This window comes from Artemia sp. Qi Xiang Cuo, chromosome 9 (assembly GCF_049724085.1).
Source record: "Artemia sp. Qi Xiang Cuo chromosome 9, ASM4972408v1, whole genome shotgun sequence".
Classification (NCBI taxonomy): domain Eukaryota; kingdom Metazoa; phylum Arthropoda; class Branchiopoda; order Anostraca; family Artemiidae; genus Artemia; species Artemia sp. Qi Xiang Cuo.
The window spans coordinates 49,403,678-49,429,270 of NC_142802.1; the positions used below are offsets into that span (position 1 = coordinate 49,403,678).

General features: G+C 36.4%; 1 protein-coding gene across 2 annotated transcripts in view; it reads right to left on the reverse strand.

Moving 5' to 3' along the window:
* The window catches only part of LOC148948750 (glutamate receptor ionotropic, kainate 2-like), a 70,517-nt gene extending 45,545 nt beyond the window's left edge, over window positions 1-24,972 (reverse strand). For both annotated transcript variants that reach the window (XM_089094079.1, XM_089094078.1), the window contains exons 1-3: window positions 24,863-24,972; window positions 11,766-11,921; window positions 5,532-5,874 (exon numbers count right to left, since the gene is read on the reverse strand). In XM_089094079.1, coding sequence (XP_088950205.1) covers window positions 5,532-5,874; window positions 11,766-11,921; window positions 24,863-24,950 — 587 coding nt within the window. In that variant the 5' untranslated portion in view covers window positions 24,951-24,972. The remainder of the gene's footprint in view (window positions 1-5,531; window positions 5,875-11,765; window positions 11,922-24,862) is intronic.
* Between the last annotated feature and the right edge of the window lie 621 nt (window positions 24,973-25,593).

Below are 25,593 nucleotides of genomic sequence, written 5' to 3' on the forward strand. Positions count from 1 at the left end.
TGGAAAAGTTTCTCATTCTAATTAAACGACCTTTGTGTTTCAGGAGTCGTTCTTAAAAAATTGAGGCAAACAGTCACACTTAAGTATAAAGACCAAGGTATTGAGGAGGGGGGAAAACGCTCATATACGGATTAATTTTGGTTCGTCTTGACTTTTAATGTTGCTCCTTACGTTCAGTTGAAAAAACTTGTTTTTTAATTTTATTTCTGATCTTTTTTCAAATAATGGCGGTAAATCCCCCTCCATCAAAAACGGCCTCCCCCTGGAGCTCCTCCGGAGAAAGTTCCTCCCACGTAAGATGACCCCCTCCCGTAAAATTTCCTACGGACAACTCCAGTCTTAATGACCCCCCCCCCCGTAAAATCTATTGCGGACGATTCCACCTGAAAAATTCTCCTTAGCATACTTTCATTTGAAAAGAGATATTAGTTTCAAACTGTGTGTCCAATCACTTTAAAAATCCCCCCTTTTATGGCAATTTTTTCCTGTACCCCTCCCCCCCAATTGGAAGTCGATTATGCAGAAAATTCCCCACGTGGAGAATTTCTCCTGCAAAAATTCTCCCATGGACAATTCTTCCCGTGGAAGTCCCCCCACCACTGAAAAATTCCCCAGACAATTCCAAACCCGCTTAAAATTTCCTCCTGACTATTCCATAGGGACATCTCCACATGCCAATTTGAGTCGGCAAAAAGAAAGTAACGCAAATAAAAAAAAAATCATATATGAATTCTGTCAAATCCCCCAGAGTAAAATTTTTTTTGGACAGTTCACCCCCGGAGACTTCCCTCTTCGCGGAAAATCCTCCCCATAGAAACCTACCCCTAACAAAAAAATTCCCCCCTCCGAAACATGTCTGTATACTTCCCAATAACAAATATTGTACGTAAACAATGGGCATATTTCATAGCTTACAGACCTTTCAGAACAGTGGCTGTGGGAGGGAAGGAGGGGGCCATGTTACTCCCAAAAGCAGAGTCATCGGATCTTTCAACTATGCTGAACAAAATGGCTTTGTCAAAATTTTGGTCGGACGACTTTGAGGAAAAAGAGGGCGTGAGAGGGACTAGTTGCTTCCTCGATGCCTTGCTGTTCACGCAAAAGTTTTTTTTAACACTTTAAAAAAAACGTCTTATTCTAATTAAACAGCCCTTGTGTTTCAGGAGTTGTTCTTAAAAAATTGAGACAAACAGCCAAACTTTAATGTAAAGAGCAAAGTATCGAGGAAGGGAGCAACCCTGTCATACATCAAATAATTCCAGTTCGTTTTGAGTTTTAATGTTGCTACTTGCTTGCAGTAAGACAAAATAAAAATAATTTCGTAGAGGAATTCCGTCAAATCCCCCAGAGTAAAACTTTCCCTGGAAAGCTCACCCCCGGAGACATCCCTCCCCACGGAAAGGTCTCCCCATGTAAACCCACCCCTATAACACTCCACACCCCAACTGAGACATGTCTGTATACTTCCCAATAACAAATATTGTACGTAAATAATGGGCAAAGTTCATAATTTACAGACCTTTCCCCAGCGGTTCACACCTTTTGATGAGTAACACTAAACGTAATGAGTCTAATATATTTGGAGTCAGCATAAAAATCCAATTCTTTTGATGTATCTATTAATATCAAAATTATGTTCTTTAGATTTTCGGTTACTATTGAGCCGAGTCACTCGTTATTTACATTTCGTTGCCAGAAACTGTTTGATAGCTATTATTTTGAGTAGTTTCAATAGTAAAATGCTATTTTGAAAACAAAATTTGAGAAGCTTTGGAAAATTGCCCGGAACCCTTTGACAAACGAAACTCAGAGAAGAGAGAAAGTAACAAAATGAAAAATAAAATCAAAAAGGGTGAAAAAACGAAGATTTTGTCAGCCAGGGAACCATGAAGAAGACAAAATATAAGCAAATATTTCTACAAGTACCACCGCAAATTCGTCCTCAGTGCTAAACAAAAACAAAAAAGAGAAGAAAAAAAAAAAAACGAGAATCTAACCTTTCGAAGTTTCCTGTACAAAGACAGAATAGACACTCAACAATGAATAGACAATGGTGACAATGAATAGACCCTTTGACAATGGTGTCAGATCAACATAAAACAGATACACCATTAGAATTGCCATTGTTGAATACCCCATGCAGAAAAATTACAGCCCTCCTTCTTGAACAAGAAGGAAAATCACTTCTCACGTAGGTAGCACTGATCTCTTCTTTTTTTTCTGCTAACGGGGCACGGGAACATCCTAGAAATCTGTTTAAGGGCTCATTTGAAAGCTATTTTTGATATACAATCGTTTCTTATCAATTTGACTTGATACGCCATGATGAAGTACCATATGGCAGGGCCGTATCCAGGATTTTTGTTCAGGGTGGGTTTTACTAATTTTTTACTTTTTTTTTGGGGGGGTTACTAATTTTTGACTCAGTTTTTGACTAATTTTACTGATTTTTACCTAGGTTTTACTAATTTTCGACTTATTTTCGAGTCGGTCAAAAATTTCGGGGGGGGGGGTCAAACCAGGTAACCCCCCTCCCTGGATACGGCCTTGCCATATGGTATCAAAAAAGTGCACTTTGGGTACCACTTCTGAAATGAAAAGGCTGGGAAGAATGACAAGGGTACCATCATTGTCTCCATGGTTGACAACCCTAAATCTAAGGTTTACAATATCATCCTTTTATGTATATTTCCTTTCCCCGTCCCGTTATTATTTTTTATAAATTGTCTACTGACAAACAGAACTAGCAACCTGCTGCAACATCATATAGAGCTGTTTAAGGTCTCATTTAAAAGCCAATTTTTACACCTATATACTTTTATATAGGTACTTCTTCGTATTACTTCTTCGTATTGGTAACACCATCATAAATTGCCATATATTACCAGAATTGGCACTTTTTGAAAGCGTCTGATACCCTCGAAAACATCTTCGGATCGAAATAAAAAGCACACTATTGGAATTGATATTCTCGAAAACCCCTGACGGAAAAATTACAGCCCCAATCTTGAAAAACAAGGAAAGTAACTTTTTGCAGGGAAAGCATTGAAGTGTCCCTTTTTCTTTTTTTTCTTCTTCGCCACCATAGGGGTCGCTAGAACATCATAGAAAATTTGAAAGCTGAATGTTAGCTTTTTAAGTTATTGTTTGAAAGCTGAATGTTATGTCTACGTGCTTTTAATAAATTTGACTCGATAGTGTCATTATGAAGTGTCATCCATAGGCGTACGTAAGGAGGGGCAGAGGGGAGAAGCTGTTCCCCCCCTATAACTTCAAATTTACATTAGATATTGCTGAAAAAGCAGATGGTTGAAAAAACAGTTGAAAAAAGGTAGACGGATAAAAAAGTAGCTGATAAAAGGTAGATGGTTGAAAAAACTGGAAATAAACAGCTGGAATAACAGAATAAAAGTCAAACAAGAAGCAATTATCCATAATGTCTTGGAAAGCTCTAATCCAAGAAGATTGATTAATGCTCGAAGCTTATTGATGATTTATGATTTTTGGTGAATATTTATTGATAAGGATTTCTTAGGTATGATAGAACTTGCTAGCAATATAAGGTTTTGGGAACTGCCAATATAACTTCATCCCCCCACCCTTCATCACAGAATCGGCTACCCCCCCCCCCTCTAGAGAAGAAGCTACGTACGCCTATGATGGTATCCAAAAAATAACACTTTGGGTGCCAATTCTAGAGTGGAAAGGCTGGGAAGCCTTTTAATAAATTTGACTCGATAGTATCATTGTGAAGTGTCATATGGTATCCAAAAAATGGCACTTTGGGTGCCATTTCTAGAGTGGAAAGGCAGGGAAGCATGAAAACAATAAAATCCTAATTTCCAGATTAAATATACCATAAACCTAAGGTTTACAATTCCCCATCTTACATGCTCCCCTTCACAGTCCCGTTATTAAACTTCACAGACTGCCTGCTGACTAACTAGGCAACTTCTAGTGGCTAGGATTGGCTATTTCTAGGCAAGGCTAGTGGCCTTCATTCACGAAAACATAGGAGGAGGGTTTAAATGTATTTTTCAATATCTGTGGGGAGATTAGCTTTTCTTTTTTTCAACAAAATACCAAAAAGGGCATTTTTCACGGATGATACCCTAAAAACAGATATATTTCGACCCGTAGGAGGCAAATCCCCCCTCCCCCCAGATAAAACCACTGGAACTAGAAGGCAGCTGCAAAATTGCAATTGCCAGTTATAATTATTCTTCATAAGATTTTCAATCACGACGATTCCAACAGTTCAATTTCCATATCTAATGGTCAATTCTTCTAAAATGTTGAAATAAGAGAAGCAGAAATAATGAAAGTATAATTTCTTATCAGAAGTTCAAAATTTATTTGCCACATTATGGTAGGGAAATTACAACAGCAATAGTTCAAATTTCCGTAAATTATATTAGCTATACAGCTTAAATTCTTGTTGTGTCCTCAAGGATTCTACAATCCGTATATATTTCATACAGCGTAATATTTCACGAATAGTTGATTTTTATCTACTACTCCTCAAAGAAGCCAAGGATAATATACCTCATGGGCTCGTTATCCTCCAAAATTACAGGCTTGGAAGGAAAACTTTAAGGGATTTAATACATTATATTTAATACCCTATTTTTTACAAAAATTAAAGCTGACTTCTTTAGTTAAGTTTTTTTTACTAACCCTGACAAAGATCATATTAAAAGGATTAATGTTTATGTTTTTTGGACTTAAAATACGACCAAAAAATTAATAGTGGAACGACACAGTTCTTCTTGCGAAAGTTCAAAGCGAAGTCAAAGCTTAAAACAAAGAAGAATGACTGCGTCGTAGTTTATGCAAACTATTTTGGGAGAATTGTTTCAAATAAACTGGAATCAAAATTAGTGAGGAGCAGCTTGGTCATTCCTGAAGATCGCTTAGCTAAGTAAAGAACGACAATAGGCCAAGCCTCTTAAGGGAGTCATAGTTACTCCGCCATTCGCCTGTAACACAGATGCTTTTGAATTTAAGGCGGAAATTTTGACTAAAATTTTGATAGAGAGAGATTAATAAAAAGGACATTTGGAAACGGGAATAGTCTTCACCCGAGAACCAGCATATGCACCCATTCCGTGAAAGTAAGCTACCGCCCAGGAAGCAGCCAGAGACAGCTGTCACCCCTTAGGGTGTCGGTTCACAACAATCAAGTAAAATTACTTCCAATAATTTATTTCATCACGTAAGGTTGCTTCACCTGGGTTTGTTCCCGTTTCCGCCCCCCTTGATACCTTCAAGCTTCAAGTAGGTCAATCTTGGTGCAGCTGAGCCTTCAGCTTTTGCGGGATATAAGTGGCGTTATTCATGTCTAGGTGTGCACGTCACTAGCAAAACCACTTGAGATTTTTTTACGTCAATCATGCCAGAGAATCGCAGATTGAAGTGAAGACAAGCTACTCTACTATTTTATATATTTACTCTGCCGTTTTTCATAATAGAAGGTTTCGAGTTTTTCTTGTTTTGTTCTAAGTGAAAAAAAAAATGGGGAAAAGACTTACCTAAAATTATTAACTTCAACAAGTTGGTAAATCACAAATTTAGTGTCAGAATAAGAACGTCCTTTCAGCAATAAATGTAACTTTGCAAGGCCTTCAACATCATCATAAAGTATAGCCATTGATTTCCATTCTTTAGCTTTGAGAAGGGCTGCATACGCCTTTGCAAATGTATCTGGCGCTGGGTAAAGGTTCAAAGCAAACGCATCACGATTTTGATTCGTTCTCCATCTCATTTCTAAGTGAGGAACTTCCAAAGCATCACAAACTGACTGGATGTGACCCGACGTTTCGGACGACTGAGGTCCAAAAATCCCAGCGACCCCAACTCTTAATAATTGACAAACTAAAAGCAGAGAATAGGGAACGTCAGGCATAGGGTTCATTTCCTCTATAACATTTATTTTAGATCACTGTTATCCTTATTAATTTTGTGTTTGCCATCGTGTGTAGAAAAAAAAGCTCAACGAAATAAGAAAAAAGAAAATAATGACTCATGCCAAGGATATCGAGTAGGGGTAATGACGTCAATTTGACTCCAAGGGAGGGGGAGGAGGTAATTTCCTTTGACTCCAAGGAGAGGAGTCAAAATCATTTGATTCTAAATAAATTTCGTAGTTAGATAACTGAGAAGTATGTATTAGCATGGAGTACTTCCTATTGGAAGATAGGGGGTATGGTTCAGGCTTCAAAGAGATTATTTAGAAATTGAATAGACAAACCCAAATTGATAAAAACCTAGCAAATGTTTATTCTGGCTTTTGCAAATGTAGGCCTAATCTTACAAACTCTAAAATTCCCAAAAGAGACACTAGTTTTTAGAATGTATAAATAAAAATAAATTGAAAAAGAAAGTAATACTTAATGGATCAAAATTTCATAATGATTAAACCTTATATTACCTTACCAAATTAAAACCAACGACCTATAAATCGAAACCAAATAATTAGCAAATAATAATTGAAAGGACTTCTACTTTGCCGTTATTTCTTGTTTAGTAACATTTCCAAAATAATTTAGCCAATTTCAAGTTTTATTACTGAAATAAGAAAAAAAACACCCTTAGAATAAATAAAAAACTGTATTATAGGCTAGGTCATTATGTTACAAATGATAATTTGTTCGAAAAAAAAGAAGTTTATGTCCAACCACCTGAAAATCAACAAAGCAACAACCCGAACCATCATGTGAGACTAGACCAATCTTGGAGCTACAGGAAAGGCCACTGACAAATTGTATGAAATAATGAAAATCCAAAATGAAGAAGAAAGAAAAGTGCAGCTAAAAGACTTGCTACGACGTGGATCAAAACGAGTTAAAAGCAAAAGGGAAGAAGAAACTGTTTGGCTAGAAGACGCGTGACAGCAACAGGCGGACTGGGAGCAAAAAGATCAGGGGGCATTTGGGTTAAGCGGCCCTATGTATGGCCCTACTTATAAAAGAAATTTGTTTTGTTTTTTCGTGTTTAATCAGAAAGGGCCTTTAACAATGAGTGGAAATTGCGCTCCACATCATTCGCACCAAAACTTGTGACGCAAAGCAAATTTACTTACCCGCTAAGTAAAAGTAGGCTTACAGTAGGAATAGGACAGATACCGCTAATCATTTTTTGTGCCAAATCTCCCTGATGCTCGGTTGGAATCGCTGTTGCTCAGGTTTTCACACAAAGGGAAAAAGCGGCATTATATTTTCAGCTGTTAAAATTTTCAGCTTTCGTACTGCATCATGGAAACATGGGCCAAAGAACATTCACAGCATTTGTCCTCTTCAAAAGGATGTTCAACACCAATGAGAGTTCTCCGACTTTCCATCGGAATACAAAATATATATCTTGATCAGATACAAAACAAATTAACTGGACTAAAAGAGGAAAAAACTACTACACTGATAAAAGCGATGTTAAAGTCTTCACGTCTTCTTAAACATCTTCAAATTGCACTGAATCGAGCAGCTCCCCTTCCCAAGACATCAACATGAGTGCTTCCAAGAGATCATCTGATATTGTAGTTCTTAACCTTGTCTGAATGAGCATCAGTTAGGTGAAGGATCCTTCGCGGCAGACTTGAGAAAACAAAAGGTTCAGCAGAATTTCGTAGGCCAGAAAAACTGAAGTGTAAGCTGATGAGGACCAATTGAGCCTTAAATAGCAGCTGTTATGTGCAAATTATACCGATGTTGCACGAAATGCAAGGACTTAAATTTCATAAGTCAGCCCCTCCACATTCAGCTTCAAGTCCATCCTCATATTCTACAGCAGACCAATCCCGGCTATTTCTACGACCCGTGCTAATAATTTCGTCGTAAACGGAGGCAAACCTTTTTAGCTCTGACCTAAAATTGCCATGAGAAACCATCACCATCTCTGCACCGTTTCGAAGGGCCGACTCTGGCATTTCATCTCGACATACAAGGCTGAAAGTGGTGGGCTGCAAGAAATATACGTCGGAAATAAGCTGTTTGTTGTCTGAAAATGTTTCTTTCAGGCTGGTTGTTATTTGGTCAATTACTCACCTGAACACTTCGACTTGAAATCGTTCTTCCGGATCTGCAGGCCGAGAATATTTTACTGTTTCTTCTGGCATGTAATTTTCCTAGGCAACACGACAAGCTGGTAGCTCTGAGATAATTTCAAGGTCAACTGAAGGGGTTTTTAGAAGGCCCTGGATCTTTGACACAAGCTTGGAGGCGTTTTCTTTGATGCTCTTGAGGGAAATCCTCCCAAGATTCTTTCTTGCTTTATCAACCATATTCCAGGCCGTCCAAAAGTCCGATCCTTTTGTCTGGAGATATACTGAAATAGGTCAAATAACTTCAAATACAGCCTGAAACAAGTGAACGGTTAGGATTAATTTGTACTTCTCAAGCTTATTCAGAAGTAAGTCGGATTCAGGTGCATTTTTTGAGTCAAAAGAACTGTTGTTTTCCACCGAGGAAAAAACGTGCACTGAATCTAAGTACAGGCAAGTGTCACCGAAAAACACCCAAACAAGCGACTTCTCTTTCGCCCACCAACGATTTTCACCGATTTTCTGCAACCTTTTCAATTTTGACTGTCCTTATTTTGAGTTCTCTACTTGTTGTCGCTACAGGCCCACTCGTGTGTACGACTCAGCAAAGAAACATAAATTTCTCTTCATGGTGCTGAGGAGATTCCTCGCCTCTGTTGCAGTGCAAAAATCAACGACGCAAGGGTTTAGAACGTGGCTGTAGCACCAGATATAAACCGAATCTGGAATATGGTTGTAAATTTGAGAACAAAGTGCGTTAAATTCTCCCCTCATGTTAGAAGCACCGTCAAACGATTTCCCAGCTATCCTTTCGTAATTTGGTCCATGCTCTTTAAGCTAGGCTTGTAAAAGTTTAGTCATACCCTTGCCGCTGGAAATCTAGACAGGTACGACAGCATAGAGTTGTTCGTGAATTTTTTCGTCTTTCACATACCTTAACACGATAGAAATCTGGTCCACAACTCCAGCGTCCTGAGTTGTGTCCATTTGAGTGTTGTACCTTTTTCCACCGATTTTGTTCACTATAACTCTCCATTTGTGTTTCAAAATTCTCCTTATCACTCTCTGGACCGTCGTCTTAGAAAGCAAAGTAACAAGCGAGGCATGATCCTTAGCTGCGTCTCAAGATTTCCTGCTCGCATCCATGTTAGATTTTATTTTTCTGCTATCCTCTATTGCTTTTTCAAGATTTTCCTTACGAGGGACATCATATTTCGGTAGCAAAAGTACGACATCAAGACATTTTTCGTGGTTTATCCCCGGCTTTGCTAGAAGCTCAAGCCTCTCCTGGTCACCGTGTGTTCTAAAAGGTAATCCTCTTCTCCCCAACCGGCTTACTACCTCTAAAGCGCGATTCAGTACTTTAATATTTTGCAAGATTCCGTTTACTGGCTGAAGCGCTACTTATGTACCATCTAATGTCTCGGCAGTTTTAGCTTGAGTGTATGCATGACCCGTAGTGACGTGACCTTTCGACTTTTCATGTGCCTGGATTTTCTCATGGAAATGCCATAAATTGGTGAACCAGGAAACAAACAGCGACTTTCCATCGGAAAACACGATGTATATGCTGCAAAAATTGATTTTACTGTCATTTTTTCTAGTTTAAAGAGTAACCCAGGATCGTGAGACGGAACCAATGGTAAGTTTCTGGTTGTAAATCGAAGCTAGTCTTTTCTATATGAGGTGGTGTCGGCTGGAACAGATGTGATCTCATGAATTTAATTTTTGAGCTAATGTCGAATTCGCCAGTAAAGAGAAGGAAATGGACACACTCACTAGCACCGGTGGTTCATCATCAGCTAGCTTCGCGTCCAAGTCACCACCACTTCCAGTTTTGCTCGGATACGGTCTGGATTCCTCTGCTACTGGCTGCTCTACTGGTTCGGAAGGCGTCACAGTACTTGACGCTGTTGGCTCACCCTCGACCAGTTGAAACTGGGTCGATGTTGTGTGCTTCTTCGATTTAGTTCTAAAAATTGAATATAAGCATAAGAACACCCAGACACACAAGCAGCCAAGGTAGGGTGAAGTTCTCAAGACTTCGGTAAAATGTCGCAGGCATTGAAGCCAGTACGCTGAAACTTGGTTCAAATTCACTGTTCACCATTCACTAACAAAAACCAGGTTTTATCAAGGTTAAATGATCGGATTGGATGTTCCAAAATCCAAGGACTGTGAAAAAATCCGATTCAATCAATTAGCGACCTGAAAAATTGCCCAATAAAAAAAAGATGCCTTTTTAGGCGTCGTTTGGCCAAGCTTAATTTCTCGAGACTGGAAAGAAGATACGAAAGTTAAACCGATGCAACAATAACTCATAGGGTCAACTCAATGGACCTCGAAAGGGTCGGACTCTGTCCGAGCTGTGGTCGCCTAAGAAACTGATCAATAATTGTGCAAATAAAAATGGTATAATGCCTGTATTTGACGCAGCCTCAAAAGACTGACAGGCTCTTCGATATCAATATCTGCCTCTAAGTCATCAAAACTGACGATCATGCGAAAAAGCGTTTGCCCGTTCCTCGGGCAGGATGCTGGTATCTACACTAAATCTGTACATAGGGCTATAATAACACAGCCGAAAATTTGTCAAGCGGAATTTTTTGTTGAACATTATGTCGACTGTACTTTTGTACGTAAAAAAAAAAAATACACGACCGGCCTTAAGCGTCCAAAAACTGACCGGCCCAGGGGGCAATTGCCCCCTTACCGCCCGGCCCAGTCCGCCTCTGGTGACAGCAACAGTCAAAACAAGTTAAGAACGAAAGTGAAGAAGAGTTAGAAAACAAGCATCAGCGAGAATCAGAACGTGTCAGAAATGAAAGCGAAGAGCTAAGACACTTACGGTTTGCAGAAATTTGACAGTGAGAATCCGAACGTGTCAAAAATATGAGTGAAGAAGAATTAAGGTTTGCCTCTTACTATTCCAAATAAGAAAATGCCGTAGGCTTTTTCCTGTTTGTAAAAATAGTAAAGTTATATTAAATTATAGAGAAGACAAGCCTGCCGCGTAGCCGTTCCGGGGTCCGGTGGCGAAGCCACTGGATTCCCCGTAATATATATATATATATATATATATATATATATATATATATATATATATATATATATATATATATATATATATATATATATATATATATATATATATATATATATATATAAAAATATATATATATATATATATATATATATATATATATATATATATATATATATATATATATATATATATATATATATATATATATATATATATATATATATATATATATATATATATATAACTCTTTGGAAACATAAAAGCTTTAAATTTTGCTTAAGTAAATTACTTTATTCGTTAAATTAGAATATTTGTTTCGCCTGAATACATCATAAGTTTTCACCAAGCTTCATTTGTTTCTTAGAAAGAAGGGATGATTAAATATTTATTGAAGGTGGAACAGTCCTGACTCAAATTTAACTCAAGGTTTCCCTTCTTTTACAAAATTAGAATATCTTGAACATTATGGCAGCCTGATGCAAAAAAATGGGTATCATGGCTCAAAATTTACATTCTAAATCTAAGCTTCCCCAATTTCATTAGAGGTACTACGCACTTGTATTCAGGTGAGCTTCATTTGTTTGTTTGAGAATGGGAAAGAGATTAAAGCTATGCATACGCAATGCTGGGAATTGATCTGTTATTTTTCACTGAGAGTATGTATACAATAACCAAGATAATTACCTCTTTCTGAAGCGAAGAACGAATCACCCCATGGCAGTCGTTCAAATTGGACGGCCAATCTATTTTTCGGGAGAATATTTCTTTGTCCGTTAACGCGTTCAACAGCATACTTGAATGCTGCTTCATCCCGGGCATCTCCTGAATCGAACAGTCCTCCTAAAAATGATCGCAGTTAAAACTAGAATAATCATTCTATTTTTTGATAATAGTCAAACGAACAATTCAATAACCAAATTTTTAAACTAGCACCCTATTAAATAATTGTGCGCTTCTTGACTCTATCAAAACTAAAGGTGTCTTCACATTGAATTGGTGATTATAGAAACTTGGGAAGGGGCTCATTCGATTAGATAATGGAAATTTTAGTGCCTTTTTAAGAGTCGAAAATGCAAACTGAAAATTGTTTGCACCGTTGTGTAAAGGAGAAGGGGGGGGGGGGTAGGAATATTAAAAAAAAAACAATTGTCCCAGATCAGTTCAAAAATTAAAGCCGTAGCTTCTAGTCAAGAAGAACCTAATATAAAAAAAGCTTCTTTTCAAGGCCCTCCCAAGAAAATGGAGTCCTAAAAAGGGCACCCACTTTGTTTCCTCCGTTCAGGCCGATTCTCATACGCTCAAGTAACTGGACTAAAGGGAACCCAATACAATGACGAATAATTGATCCAAGGATGAATTACTGATTTTTCGAGCAGGAGCCCGAAAAAGGACCGGAAAAAGACGAACCTCCCTCCTCCGAAAATTACATGATATGAACCATTACTATGAGATAGTCAATTTGTTCAGAAATATTGAAAGGTTTGATAAATGTCCCTCTGTGGTCAACGTCGTCCCAACAGCCCCAGATTAGTGGTTCTAAATTTTATAAATTACCCATTATTCACAGACAAGTCAGTAGTGGGGTCATAATACCTTTAAATTGGCCCATAGCCCGATATTTTAAATGGGCCCTGCTTTTAAATGAACCCTGCTTTTAAATGGACCCGCAATACGACCGGTTACGACAGCAGGTGTTACACCACAGGGAATATTTACATTTGGGAAGACACACCCCAGCAATACAAGTAGGCCGTGTTTTAAAAGTTTAGCAGGTGCTACGTCACCGGGAATTCTTACCTTTGGGAGGACACACCCCTGGATTCTGACCGCAGCCCTGTTTTTGAAGGATTAGCTGGTGTTACGTCACAAGGAAATGTTTACATTTGGGAAGACACGCCCCTTTCATTTCATGGGAGCCCTGTTTTAAAGGGTTAGCAGGTGTTACGTTATAGAGAATGTTTGTGTATGCAGGTGCATGTCATGGATTCCGACCGCTGATCTGTTTTAAACGCATCACTGTTTCAGGCGCACCCCTGTTTCAAGCGACCGGCAGGTATTACGCCATACGGAATGTTATACGGAATGACCTGTTTCTTCAGAGCCCGTGGGGGACCCCGGTTGTAACTGAGCATTGCACATACGTGGGGGCTACGTAATAGCAGCGCCAAGCAGGGAATCTTATTAAGGCCTTTTTAAAGACGTTTTTCAAGGCGTTTAAAGACATTTTAAGACATTTTTCTTCAATATATCTTTTTCAAGACATTTTTCAACATTTCTTTAGTCCTTATGTAATGGGGAATGTTAAAATATGACGCATTCACCTGTGACATGTCTCTTCAGAACCCAAGTGTAATCCTCAGCTGTAACTGATGAGGACACACACGCGGGATATTACTTAATACTTTTTGAGATTTAATTTTTCATTCAATATGTTTATTTTTCTCGGGGAACCTTTATATTCTAATGATTTTTTCCCCATTAGAACTCGAAAGGCCATTTCCATCCAATGGAACAGTGCCCTAGACACCAAGTGCCCTGATCTATTTCTAATATTTTGCTTCAGCTAAGACATTCTTCGAAATAACTTATTGCATGCAAGGAAAGCACCCCTTTCGCGCATGCTAGAATGACAATTGCGTGTTTCTTATGGCTGCAATAATTCAAACGCAGAGGGGAAAATCGATTACTAAATTACACCTGCCCATTAAGTAATGCTTTAAGAGTCTGTTACCAGATAAAATTGCTTGTTTGCTGCTAGCGTATTTTTTTAGGCGACACTTTAATTACGAGACTTAAATTAAATTACGTAAACGATTACGTATTGAAGATTTGTCCAAGATCAAAAATCTAAAAAGACACATGCTTTTTTAAATAAAAACTTATTGATAAAAACGCTATAAAATTATGTAATCACAGAAAAAAAATCAAAACTGAGCAAATATAAAAAACAAAACATGAAAAAACCTGACATAAGATAAAATATTAGCAAAAATGTGTATGAATTAAAGAAATATGGGGCTCCTAGCAGACAATTCTGGAGGGGGGGTGTTGTTATTAGAGATAATTTAAGCCCTATTGAGGTATTTCTGAGAGCTATTAATAAAAGTGCAACTTTTCTTTCGGCCAAGACCATGCACCAACAGTTGAGTAGCGTGCATTTGAATAATATTTTCTCTTCAAATTACACATCTCGTTAGTGGTAAATTCAAGCCCTATTAAGATATTTTTGGGGTTGTTTAATGAAAATATTTTTTTGGGGGGGGGGTGAAGACTATGCATCTCCAGTTGACAAGCGTACATTTGAATAATCTTTTCTCTTTAAATTTCACATCATCTCGCTAGAGGTAAATTTAAGCCATATTAGGAGCTTTTAACAAAAATTCCGTGTTTCTTCGGGGCGAGACTATGCACCCCCAGTTTACAAGGGCACATTTGAATGATGTTTTCTCTTCAAATTTCACATAATCTCGTTAGAGATAAATTTAAGCCACATTAAGATATTTTTGAGGGCTTTTAATGAAAAGGCCTCATTTCTTTGACTTAACGCTAGATTTCAGCCCCTCACCCCTCTTCCACCGAAATAGATCATTTAACACCTCTCACCTTAACTGTAAACTGTAGAACATGTCAGTTCAAGCAATTTACACCACCTTGTCACACTACAAAATACAAAATACTTCTTAAGAAACAAAAATACATCCCAAAACATCTCAAATTCTTCTTACAAAACACGCAATACTTCTTAAAAACAAAACTTATTCTTACAAAACAAAAATATATCATAAATAATCTCAAACGATTTTTACAAAATACAAAATACATCCAAAACAATCAGAGATTGTTCTTACAAAATGCAAAATACTTCTTAAAAAATTAAAAATAATTTTTACAAAACAGAATTTCATCATAAGAAATTAAAATTCTTCTTACGAAACCAAAATACTCCTAAAAAGGAAAGATACACCCTAAAAAATCACAAATCATTCTTACAAAACAAAAAATAATTTTTACAAAACAAAAATACATTCTAAATAATCAAAAACTATTCCTACAGAATACAAAATTATTCTTACATCATACAAAATACTTCTTGCAAAACCAAAAATAATTCTCACAAGCAAAATACATCCGAAAAGACCACAAATTATTCTTATAAAATGCAAAATTCTTCTTACAAAAAAAAAATAATTCTTTAAAAACAAAAAAAAACATCCTAAGAAATCACAAAATCTTCTTACAAAGCAAAAAAAATTCTTAAAAAACAAAAATACATCCTAAACAATCACAGATGATTGTTACAAAATACAAATACATCCTAAGAAATCAGAGATTATTCTTATAAAATACGAAATACTTGCTACAAAAACAATACTTCTTACAAAGCAAAAAATAATTCTTCCAAAAGAAAAATGCATCCTAAGAAATCACAAGTTCTTATGACATCATACAAAATACTTCTTACAAAACAAAAAATTCTTGCAAAACAAAAAAAAAGTCCTTTTATAAAGCAAAAAACAATTCTTAAAAAACAAAAATATATCCTAATAAATCACAAGTTCTGCTTACATCATAAGAAATACTTATTACGAAACAAAAACATTCTTACCAAACAACAAACACCCCAAAAGATCAAAAATTCGTCTTGCAAATACAAAATACTTCCTACAAAACAAAAAACTCTTTAAAAAAAATGTTCAAAAAATTCAAAAATTCTTCTTGCACTCTAATTAGGTTCATTTAGGTTCACTTGGCATAGCGGGGGACGCCAGGTAAACCTAAATGAAACTAACTAGAATGCAATTATTTGAATCTTGATCAATTTCCACCTCATAAGTCTCTAACTCTAAATACTTGAGATAGTCAAAACGTGTCTTCATCTATGAGTGAAAATGAATGGATGACAGCAGTAAGAAATTGACATTATTTAAGAATAATCTCTGATTTTATTTGCATGTATTTTTGTTTCATAGGAATCATTTTGGTTTTGAAAGAAGTATTTTTGTTTTGTAATAAGAATTTGTGATTGTTTAGGATGTATTTTTGTTTTGTAAGAAGTGATGTTTGTTTTGCAAGAATTGTTTAAGTTTTATGAAAAGTATTTTATTGTTTTTTAAGAACAGTTTGTAATTGTTAGCAATTATTTTTGAATTATTTTTTGTTTCGTAGGAAGTATTTTGTATTTTACAAGAAGAATTTGTGATTTCTTAGGGTGTATTTTTATTTTGTAAGAACTATTTTTGCTTTGTAAGAGGTATTTTTTGTTTGGTAAGAAATATTTTATATTTTGTAAGAAGAATTTCTGATTTGTTAGGATGTATTTTTGTTTTGTAGAAATCCGTTTTGGTTTTGTAAGAAGTATTTTTTGTTTTTTAATATGAATTTGTGATTGTTTAGGATGTATTTTCGTTTTGTAAGAACTATTTTGTTTTGTAAGAAGTATATTGTATTTCGTAAGTAGAATTTGTGATCTCTTAGGATATATGTTTGTTTTGTAAGAATTGTTTCCGTTTTGTAAGAAGAATTTTTGTTTTGTAACAAGTATTTTGTAAGAACAGTTTGTGATTGCTTAGGATGTATTTTTGTTTTGTAAGAATTATTTTTTGTTTCGTAAGAAGTAATTTTTATTTTTTAATAAAAATTAGTGATTTCTTAGAATGTATGTTTGTTTTGTAAGAATTATGTTCTGCTTTGTAAAAAATATTTATTGTTTTGCATGAAGTATTTTGTATTTTCTAAGAAGAATCACTGATTTTTTACGATGTATTTTTGTTTGCTAAGAATTATTTTTGCTTTGTAAGAATTATTTTGTATGATGTAAGAAGAATTTGTGATTTCTTAGGATGAATTTTTATCCTGTTAGAAATATTTTTTGCTTTGTAAGAAGTATTTTTGTTTTGTAAGAAGTATTTGTATCTTATAAGAACAATTTCTGATTTTTTTAGGATGAATTTCGTATTTTGTATGAACCGTTTGTAATTGTTTAGGATGTATTTTCGGTTTGTAGGAACTATTTGTATATATAAGAAGAACTTACTATTTCTTACGATGTGTCTTTTTGTTAGAATTTTTTGTTTTTAAAGAAGTATTTTGAATTTTTAAGAAAAATCTGTGATCTTTTGGGGTGTTTTTTGTTTTGTAACAATTTTCTTTTGTTTCTTAAGAAGTGTTTTGTATGATGTAAGAAGATTTTGCGATTTCTTAGGATGTACTTTTGCTTTGTAAGAATTACTTTTCGCTTTGTAACAAGTATTTTTTTGGTTAATAAGAAATTTTTTTGTTTTGTAAGAAGTATTTCGTATTTTTTAAGAGTAATTTGTGATCTTTTGGGATTTGTTTTTGTTTCTAAAAACTTTTTTTTGTTTCGTAAAAAGTATTTTGCGTGATTTAAGAAAATTTTCTGATTTCTTAGGATGTATTTTTGTTTTGTAAGAATTAGTTTTTGCTTTGTAAGAAGTATTTTTTCTTTTAAGTAAGTATTTAGTACTTTGTAAGAATAACTCCGATTTTTTAGGACTATTTATTTTTTTTAAACCGTTTGTGATTGTCTAGGACATATTTTTGTTTTATAAGAATCTTTTTTTGCTTCGTAAGAATATTTTGTGATTTCTTAGGATGTGTTTCTGTTTTGTAAGGATTATGTTTTGTTTTGTAAGAAGAATTTTGTATTTTGTAAGAATAATTTGTGATCTTTTAGGATGTATTTTTGTTTTATAAGAATAATTTTTTTGTTTTGTAAGATGTCTTTTAAGTTTTGTAAGGAGTATGTTGTATTTTGTAAGAACAGTTTGTGATTGCTTAGGATGTATTTTGGTTTTGTAAGAATTATTTTCTTCCTTGTAAGAAGTATTTTTTGTTTTGTAAGAATGATTTGTAATTATTTAGGGTGCGTTTTTGTAAGATTGTTTTGTTTCGTTTGAATTTTTTATTTTTTAGGATATATTTTTGTTTTGTAAGAATTATTTTTTAATTTTGTAAGAAGTATTTTGTTTTTTGTGAGAACAATCTCTGTTTCGTAGGATGTATCTTGTATTTTGCAAGACATTTGTGATAGAATACGTCCAAGTTGGACGCTTCCGCTGCTTTCAGTGACCAAGTTTCACAGCCAAAGAGAAGAACAGAGAGTACCATGGCTTCGTAAACTCGGAGCTTTGTGCGTGGAGAGATTTCGCTACGCTTCCAGAGCGAATTCCTTAGCTGAAGAAAGACGTTCCATGCTGAGGATATGCGATTCCGGATCTCCTCTGATGATTCCCCAGTTACAATCATCATTGAGCCAAGGTATTTAAACGACAGAACGTCCTCGATTTGGCTACCATTTAGGGTCACAGGGGTGTCATCCATCCCAGCTGCCCGCATCGTTTTCGTGTTCGGTATGCTTATTTGGAGGCCAGTCAAAAGTGCTCTGCTTTCTACTTAATTAATCATGGCCTGGGCATCTTTAATAGACTCAGCAAGTATTTTTACATCATCAGCGTAATCTATATCCGTGAGAAGGACAGGCTTACTTCCACACCTTTATACTTTTCGAGGGCCATGAGAATCCAATCAATGACGAAGTTGAATAAGATCGGTGACAGAATGCATCCTTGACGTATACACTCCTCAATCATGACCAGATCCGAAAGATTACTATCAACTCTAACTTGGCCCTTGGTTCCATCGTAGTACGCCTTCAGTAGTCTGATGATCTTTTCGGGGACTCCGTCCTCACTCATTGCGACCCATATTGCGTCCCGATGGACCAAGCCAAAAGCCGTTATGAAATCGATAAAGATTTGGATTGTCCCCTGCTGGTGTTTGAAGCGATGTTCTAGGACCTGTCTTAAGCTAAAGATCTGATCACAGCAGCCCATGCCTGGTCTAAATCCTGCTTGGTTGGGTCACGTTCGGGAATTTCTAGTTTCTCGGAGCCTACTTTAGATGTATAATTGCGAATATCTTTGACGCAATCGGGATGAGGGATATGCCTCAGTGGTTTTTACATTCCATTCGGTCTCCTTTTTTGAAGATAACGACTATTATCGATGTCTTCCACTCATCGGGAATTTATTCATTATCCCATACATCCGTAACAAGTTCATGGAGCTCACCTGCGGCCAACTCAGGCAGAACTTTCAGCAACTCAGCGGGGATGCCATCTATTCCAGTACTTTTGTGGTTTTTCAGGAGTTTAATTGCCTGGCCTACTTCCTCTCTAGTAGGTGGGTCCATAGACACATTTTCATAAGAATGGTTTTCTGACGGGTTGGGTGAGTATATGGGGTTTTGGCTTTTGCTGCTAATAATTCCTAGTCTTAACAATTTTTGGAATTGTGCCCGCCATCTTTCGATACGTTTTTCCCTTTTTGTGAGCAGTTGCCCGTCTTTCGCTTTAAGTAGAGGGGTGGTAGATTGCTTTTTCTTCCCGGTACATTCTCCAAGAATCTGGTTCCCTGTTCCTTGTATCTAAGTTTCCTTGTATCAGTTCGGGAAGCGGCTTTTTCCATCTCATCGGCCAAATCTGACCAGTAAGCCTTTCTGTCGGCTCTAGCAAACTTATGGCATTCATGGCGCAGAGATTTTTATTCAGCAGACTTCTTGCTGGATATCTCCTTCTTCATTGCAGAGAGTTTAAGTGTTTCCTCAGAGATTTATTTTTTGGTTTTTCGTTTTACAACTCCGAGGATGATTGTTGCGGGTTCCTTCACGTGGCCTTTGAACTTGCTCCATTTTATCTCTGTCTTAGAAGCGGGGCATCCTGATGAGTTGGAATCCTGATGAATACCTGATGAATACATGTCTTGCGACAGTCAAGGCTGACCTAGAGCCTATTGGGGGTTTCCGTAGTTTTGGACGACGCTGGGATCGTCACTGGCTTGAAGTTATGGAGCCTGCCACCCTCGAGCGAAATCTCTGGAAAGAAACTTGTCTTTGTCTTCTGGGCGCCACGACAAGCCTGGGTGCGGCTTGAACTTGCATTAAGTACAAGTACAGTCTTTTGTCCGAAGGGCGAGGGTTCGATTCCTGGCGTAGCAAGCTATTTGGTTTGGGACGGGGATCATTGGCGTGACTCTGTAAGCTCAAACAAAGTCAACCCAGCTCTAATTGGGAACCTGGAGAAATCTGAGGAAGAAAAGCAGGAAGGGTGCGCGAAAGCATAGGATGGCTGTCCCCCAGCCCCCTATTGTATTTCCTGGCCGAAGGGTCATGAAAAGGAGATCAGCACCGCCAGTTTGGACTTCATGGGTCTAGTGCCCCGTCCTTCACCCCTTGCCTTTTTTTCAACACAGAAGTAGGGCTACCAACCCTTACAGGCCAGAGCATCATTTACCCTTTACTGACAACAAATTACATTGTAAATATTTCTATTTGATTGTCAAAACATTGAAAATCAAAAATTCTTTGAAAAACTCTCTTTTGGAATACGTTTTCCCTAAATACTCAAATAAGCCATTAGCAAGTACTTCTCTTCAGGTTGTAAAAAATTGGCGTTACCGAGCTTTCGTTTGGGCTAAAGCTTGGGTTGTTTGTAAAAGCAGAAACAACAAAAGGATGCGTAAATCATGAGTAAAACAGAAAATAAACTAGTATATGCACTAATTTTGCAAACAGCATAGCGGACATAACTGAATAGAGCTCTGTCTCGAATCTCTCAACTTTTGTCTCCGAAGTTTTGTCTTTGGAAAGACAATTGAGCAGGCCTTAAAAGGAGAGAGGATACATCGAAGAAAATCAGAGTTAAAGCATTTACCACCCAACTTCACATTAAGAAGCCGAAAGAGCTTTTGCGTAGAGGTAACTAGAAATGGCAATTTATTGCTGGCAATGAATTGCCTGAAATGTCAATTCTTCCTTCCTAAGAGTTTTGCATCTCATAACCTTAGCTAATTTATATATTTAGAACAAGGAGGAGCCATATATTACCCGGAAGGCCCTGAAACTTCTGAAGCGACTGTAGGAATTTTTGGACCGTGGAAGTCTTGCTTGGACCTCATTTTTTAAAAATTTAAGTGGATATTTTATAGTAAGTATATTAGCTCTTGGTGCTGCAGAGAAAAGCAAAAAAGTATTCTTAACCATAAGTAGTTCTTGTTAGAATAATTCATTTGTCGGATCTATAGTTTATGATAATTCCTAGTTGTTGTTTTTTAATCGAGATGACCCCTTGATATAAAAACAATTACAATCAAAGGCTTTCCCCTCGTTTCCTGAACAGTGGAGGAGAGCATCCACTGTGTCTGAAGTGTTTTTTCTTCTTTGTTGTTACGAATTAGCGTCGTCAAAGAGCATAGTCTCCATATAAATTGCATTACCACTACGATAAGCTGCATGAACAATGAAGTTACTAATACTAAAGACTTGGTTTTGGAGCTTCTCTATTCTTTTGATGATTGATTAGAATTTCATCTGTTGCATCCTTCTTTATCTGCAATCTTCTAATGGTTGGTAATGTACAATTTGTCCATCCACGAATTGACTAACTCACCAACAGATTCCCATCTGTGAGGGATTGGACCTTCTACAGCCAAACCTAGACCCTGGGTATCTATGTTTTCAACCCATTTTTTTTTTTTTTTTTTTTTTTTGGTAATATGATACCGATTCATTGGGAATTGGAAGTAAAGGACTGCGTATAGCATTCCCTTGACCATCTCTCGCAATTAGTCTTTTAGGTTTTATGCTGCGCTTTGGCAACTTTTGCGGTAAATTTTCCCGCGCTTTGGCAACATATTGCTTTTGATTTTCAAGTATCCATTCAGCGGAAAAAATAAATCATTATCAATAACAAAATCAGAAATAGAGCTTGTATTGATTGTAATATAAACTAAGAACATTAAAACACAACCCAAATTTCCAAGAATAAAATCGGTCCTGGTTCCTTTGAGCCTAGGGTCTGAGGTATTTTGTGCCCTTCCAAATACCCTTAGACAAAAGGACGGCGCAGAAATTTTATGGAAAGATTTACTATTTCAAAATCAGGTAAAAGGGTACATTCTTGAAGTAACGTGGAAAGAAGCTAAGGCTAGCTCCACCACTGTATTTAGATACAACACGGTGCTTAATAAATGCAGTATATAAATGAAACATTATAATATATCAAACAGTTCGTGGTAACGAACTGTAAGAATGTTATTATTTACAACTGTAAACAAATGTACGACTTTAGAACTACACCTGTAAGAATGTGAATGTTAATCAGCTCAATAGTAACCGAAACTTTAAAAAACGGAATTAGATACATCAACTTATTATGCTGATTTCAAATATATAAATATTCATCCAGTTTAATGTTACCCCTCTAAAGTTACGAACCTGAGAAAATTTGCCTGAGTTTTGAAACAGGGGGAAACGCCCCCCTAAAATTTAAGGAATCTTAATGATTCCTGCACCTTTGCATGCAATTCCTGCAAAATTTGCCCCATTGGATTCAGCGTACCAGAGAACACTACTGTAGAAGTTTCAAGATCCTATTTACAAAAATGTGGAATTTTGCTATTTTGCCAGAAGAAAGATTACAGATGTGTTTTTTTGTTTATTTTTTCCATGGGTGATCGTATCAAAATAAGGGTCCTGGAAAATCGAAAGACGGTGCGTTAGAACGGAAATTAAAAGTTATAGTACTCTTTTTAAGCGACCATAAAGATTGGAGGGGAACTGGCCCCCCTCCCACGCTCTTTTTTCTCCAAGGTTATGTGATAAAAATTTTGAAATAGCTATTTTGTTTGGTAGAATTGATAGATCAAATAATTATTTCTTTAGGGGTATAATGACCCCATACAGTCCGTGAGGAGAGGCCAGTAACTTTTGAAATTTGGCCATTGTTTACGTATAGTATTTGTTACTGGGTATACGGACATTTTTTGGAGGGTGGGGGATTTTGTGCTTGAGGTGGAATTTCATAGAGAGAATCTTCCTTGGGGAGGGATATTTCCAGGGGTGAACTTCTCATAGCAAATTTTACACTGGGTGGGTTTGACAGAATTTCCATACGAAATTATTTTTAATTATCTCAAGTTCTCTTTGACAACTCATTTTGCATGTGGAGATATTCCAGGGAAATTATCTGGGGCTATTTTCCGCGTGTTTTTACTTCCTGAGAAAAATTTCCACGGAAGCGGGGATTTCCGTAATGATCGATAAACCGATTGAAAACTAAAGTTTTTTCAAATGAATGTATGCTATGGAGAATCGTTCAGGCTGAATCGTCAGCAAGAAATTTAAGGGGGGGATTTTCAGCGAGGATGGAATTATTTGGAGGGAGTGTAAAGGGGGAAGGTTACGCTTTACGTTGAATGGAATTTCCACGAAGGAGTTTCCCGTGAGGGGGGGGGGGGTATATTTCATGGGTGAGCCAGATTTACCAGCATTATTTGAAAAAGTTCAGAAATGAAACTAAAAAACAATTTTTTTGACAGAAAGTAAAAAGCAACATTTAAAATCAAAGGAAACATAAATTATTTCGTCTATGAAGGGTCCCCCCCCCCCAATACTTTTGTGTTTACGCTAAAGTTTGACTCTTTGTCCCAATTTTTTAAGAAAGGTTAGTGAAATCAGAATAGGAAACTTTTTTAAAAGTGCTAAAAGATTTAGCGTAATGAGCTAGGTATTGAGGAGGGAGCACAGTATAAAGATATAGCAGTAAGTTTACCGCAGATAATTTCTGGCTCTTCATTCTCGGTGCGAACAAACAGCTGCTCCCACTTATTCTTGATTTAGCACGTACAAACAGCTCCTCTCATTTGATCTGCCATCAGCGGTCCAATTACCCTTGAACACGTATTTTGGCAGAAACTTTCTCAAAATGCCTTTGAAACCAACTTGAGACTTCGAAACCTACTTTTAATTCCTAAAAACATCTAATAATAACATTGCACTACTAGTTACCGATTTTCATATATGTATTGGAATAAATTAATTTAAAATTAGTTTCTTCAAAATTTAGTGTTCCAACGCTGAAGCCAAGTTTCGAGTTCAAGAGAAATCTGACTTGTCTACCCGTTAAAAGATCTAATGTCGCTTGTGTTTCTACGTTCTCTGGAGCACTCGCACCTTGGTCCGGGTTTTTATAATGGGTGAGATAGGGAAAGATCATACTGCCTATAATTTATATACTGTGGGAGGGAGCAACCCTTCATATACAGAACAATTTCTATTCGTTTTGAGTTTTAATGTTGCTCCTTACTTTCAGTAAAGAAAACCTTTTTTATGTATCTTTTATTGAAGAGAACACGCAAAATTTTGTAAGGTGTTGGGATTTAGGTTTCAAAACCTGTGTTTCATTTGAATCTTTTGTAATTTGATATAATCTTAGACCATACTTATGAGCTTACAGAGGGATGTTCAGACGGCTCCCCCCCCCCCCAATCTGGGGCAAAGTTCTACTCGTTTGAAGCTTTAATCTTAATTTTATCATTGAGAGAGATTTTTTTTCTTATCAAATTAGATAGGACTGCTCTGGACAACTACGGCGAACAAAATAATTTAAGAATATTTGTGACTGTATAATTTTACACTAGAATATTTGTGACACTAGAGTTGTGATACTAGAATAGGCTTCTCAAAGTAGGCTTCTATTTTTGAATATGTTTAAACATCCTTGGTTGTTTTGAACTCCATAAGTCATTAAAATTCCCTTTTGTATTAATTACAGTTTTTTCTGAAAAAAAAGCCACACCTGTGTCTTCACGTCAGAGATACAGTGCAAAATGTTAAAAAGCAAGAATTTTACAAACATAACAAACAATATATGTTAAAGATAAAATCAAATCTTATACAGAAAGTAGAAAAAATAAGGGGCATACCAATACGAATCACATCTGGTAGTCCAAAGACATTACAAAATAAACTGTTGAACAATGTTAGTACAAAAACTAAATATTTCTCCTTCATGATAATTGTCAAACTACTTGAATTTGTGGAAGATTTCCAGGAGCGCAAATACATTCCGTGGAGTTATATTTTTGGAAAACATTAATATAGGGTTCTTGGACATAGAACGGAAAGTTACAAGCCGCTAGAAGCAAAATCGCACAGGGATTGAGGATGATAATTTATATAAAGTCCAATCAGAGAAGACCGTACACAGGGGTGTTAACCTTCCTCTCTGAAATGTCAGTGTTACAAAAAAAATTTGCCCCCTCTAGATTTCTTGATCTTTATCTAGATTTCGACAAACAGCTTTTGTATCAGTATCACTAATATTTTTTGTTTGTATTTTCATTCAAAGGAAATCGACCCCTCCCCTAGGGTCTAAGAGTATTTTTTCAAAGACAACAACATTTTACTTCACGTCTGTTGCGCTTTAGTATCATCGATGTTTAGACCAATTTGACTGAAATTGTTCATCTCTAAGCAAAGAAAGATACTTGCAATAAATAACTTAATATAAATGAAAACCTCCCAGAGAGTACGGGCACTGGCAAGGGGGAGAGGGGCAGGGGTGCCATGGCCCCCCTGGAAATTTGGGATTATAAAGTAATTATAAGGAAACCAAAGGAAAGAGAGCAGAATAGGGAAAAACCATGTGAAAATG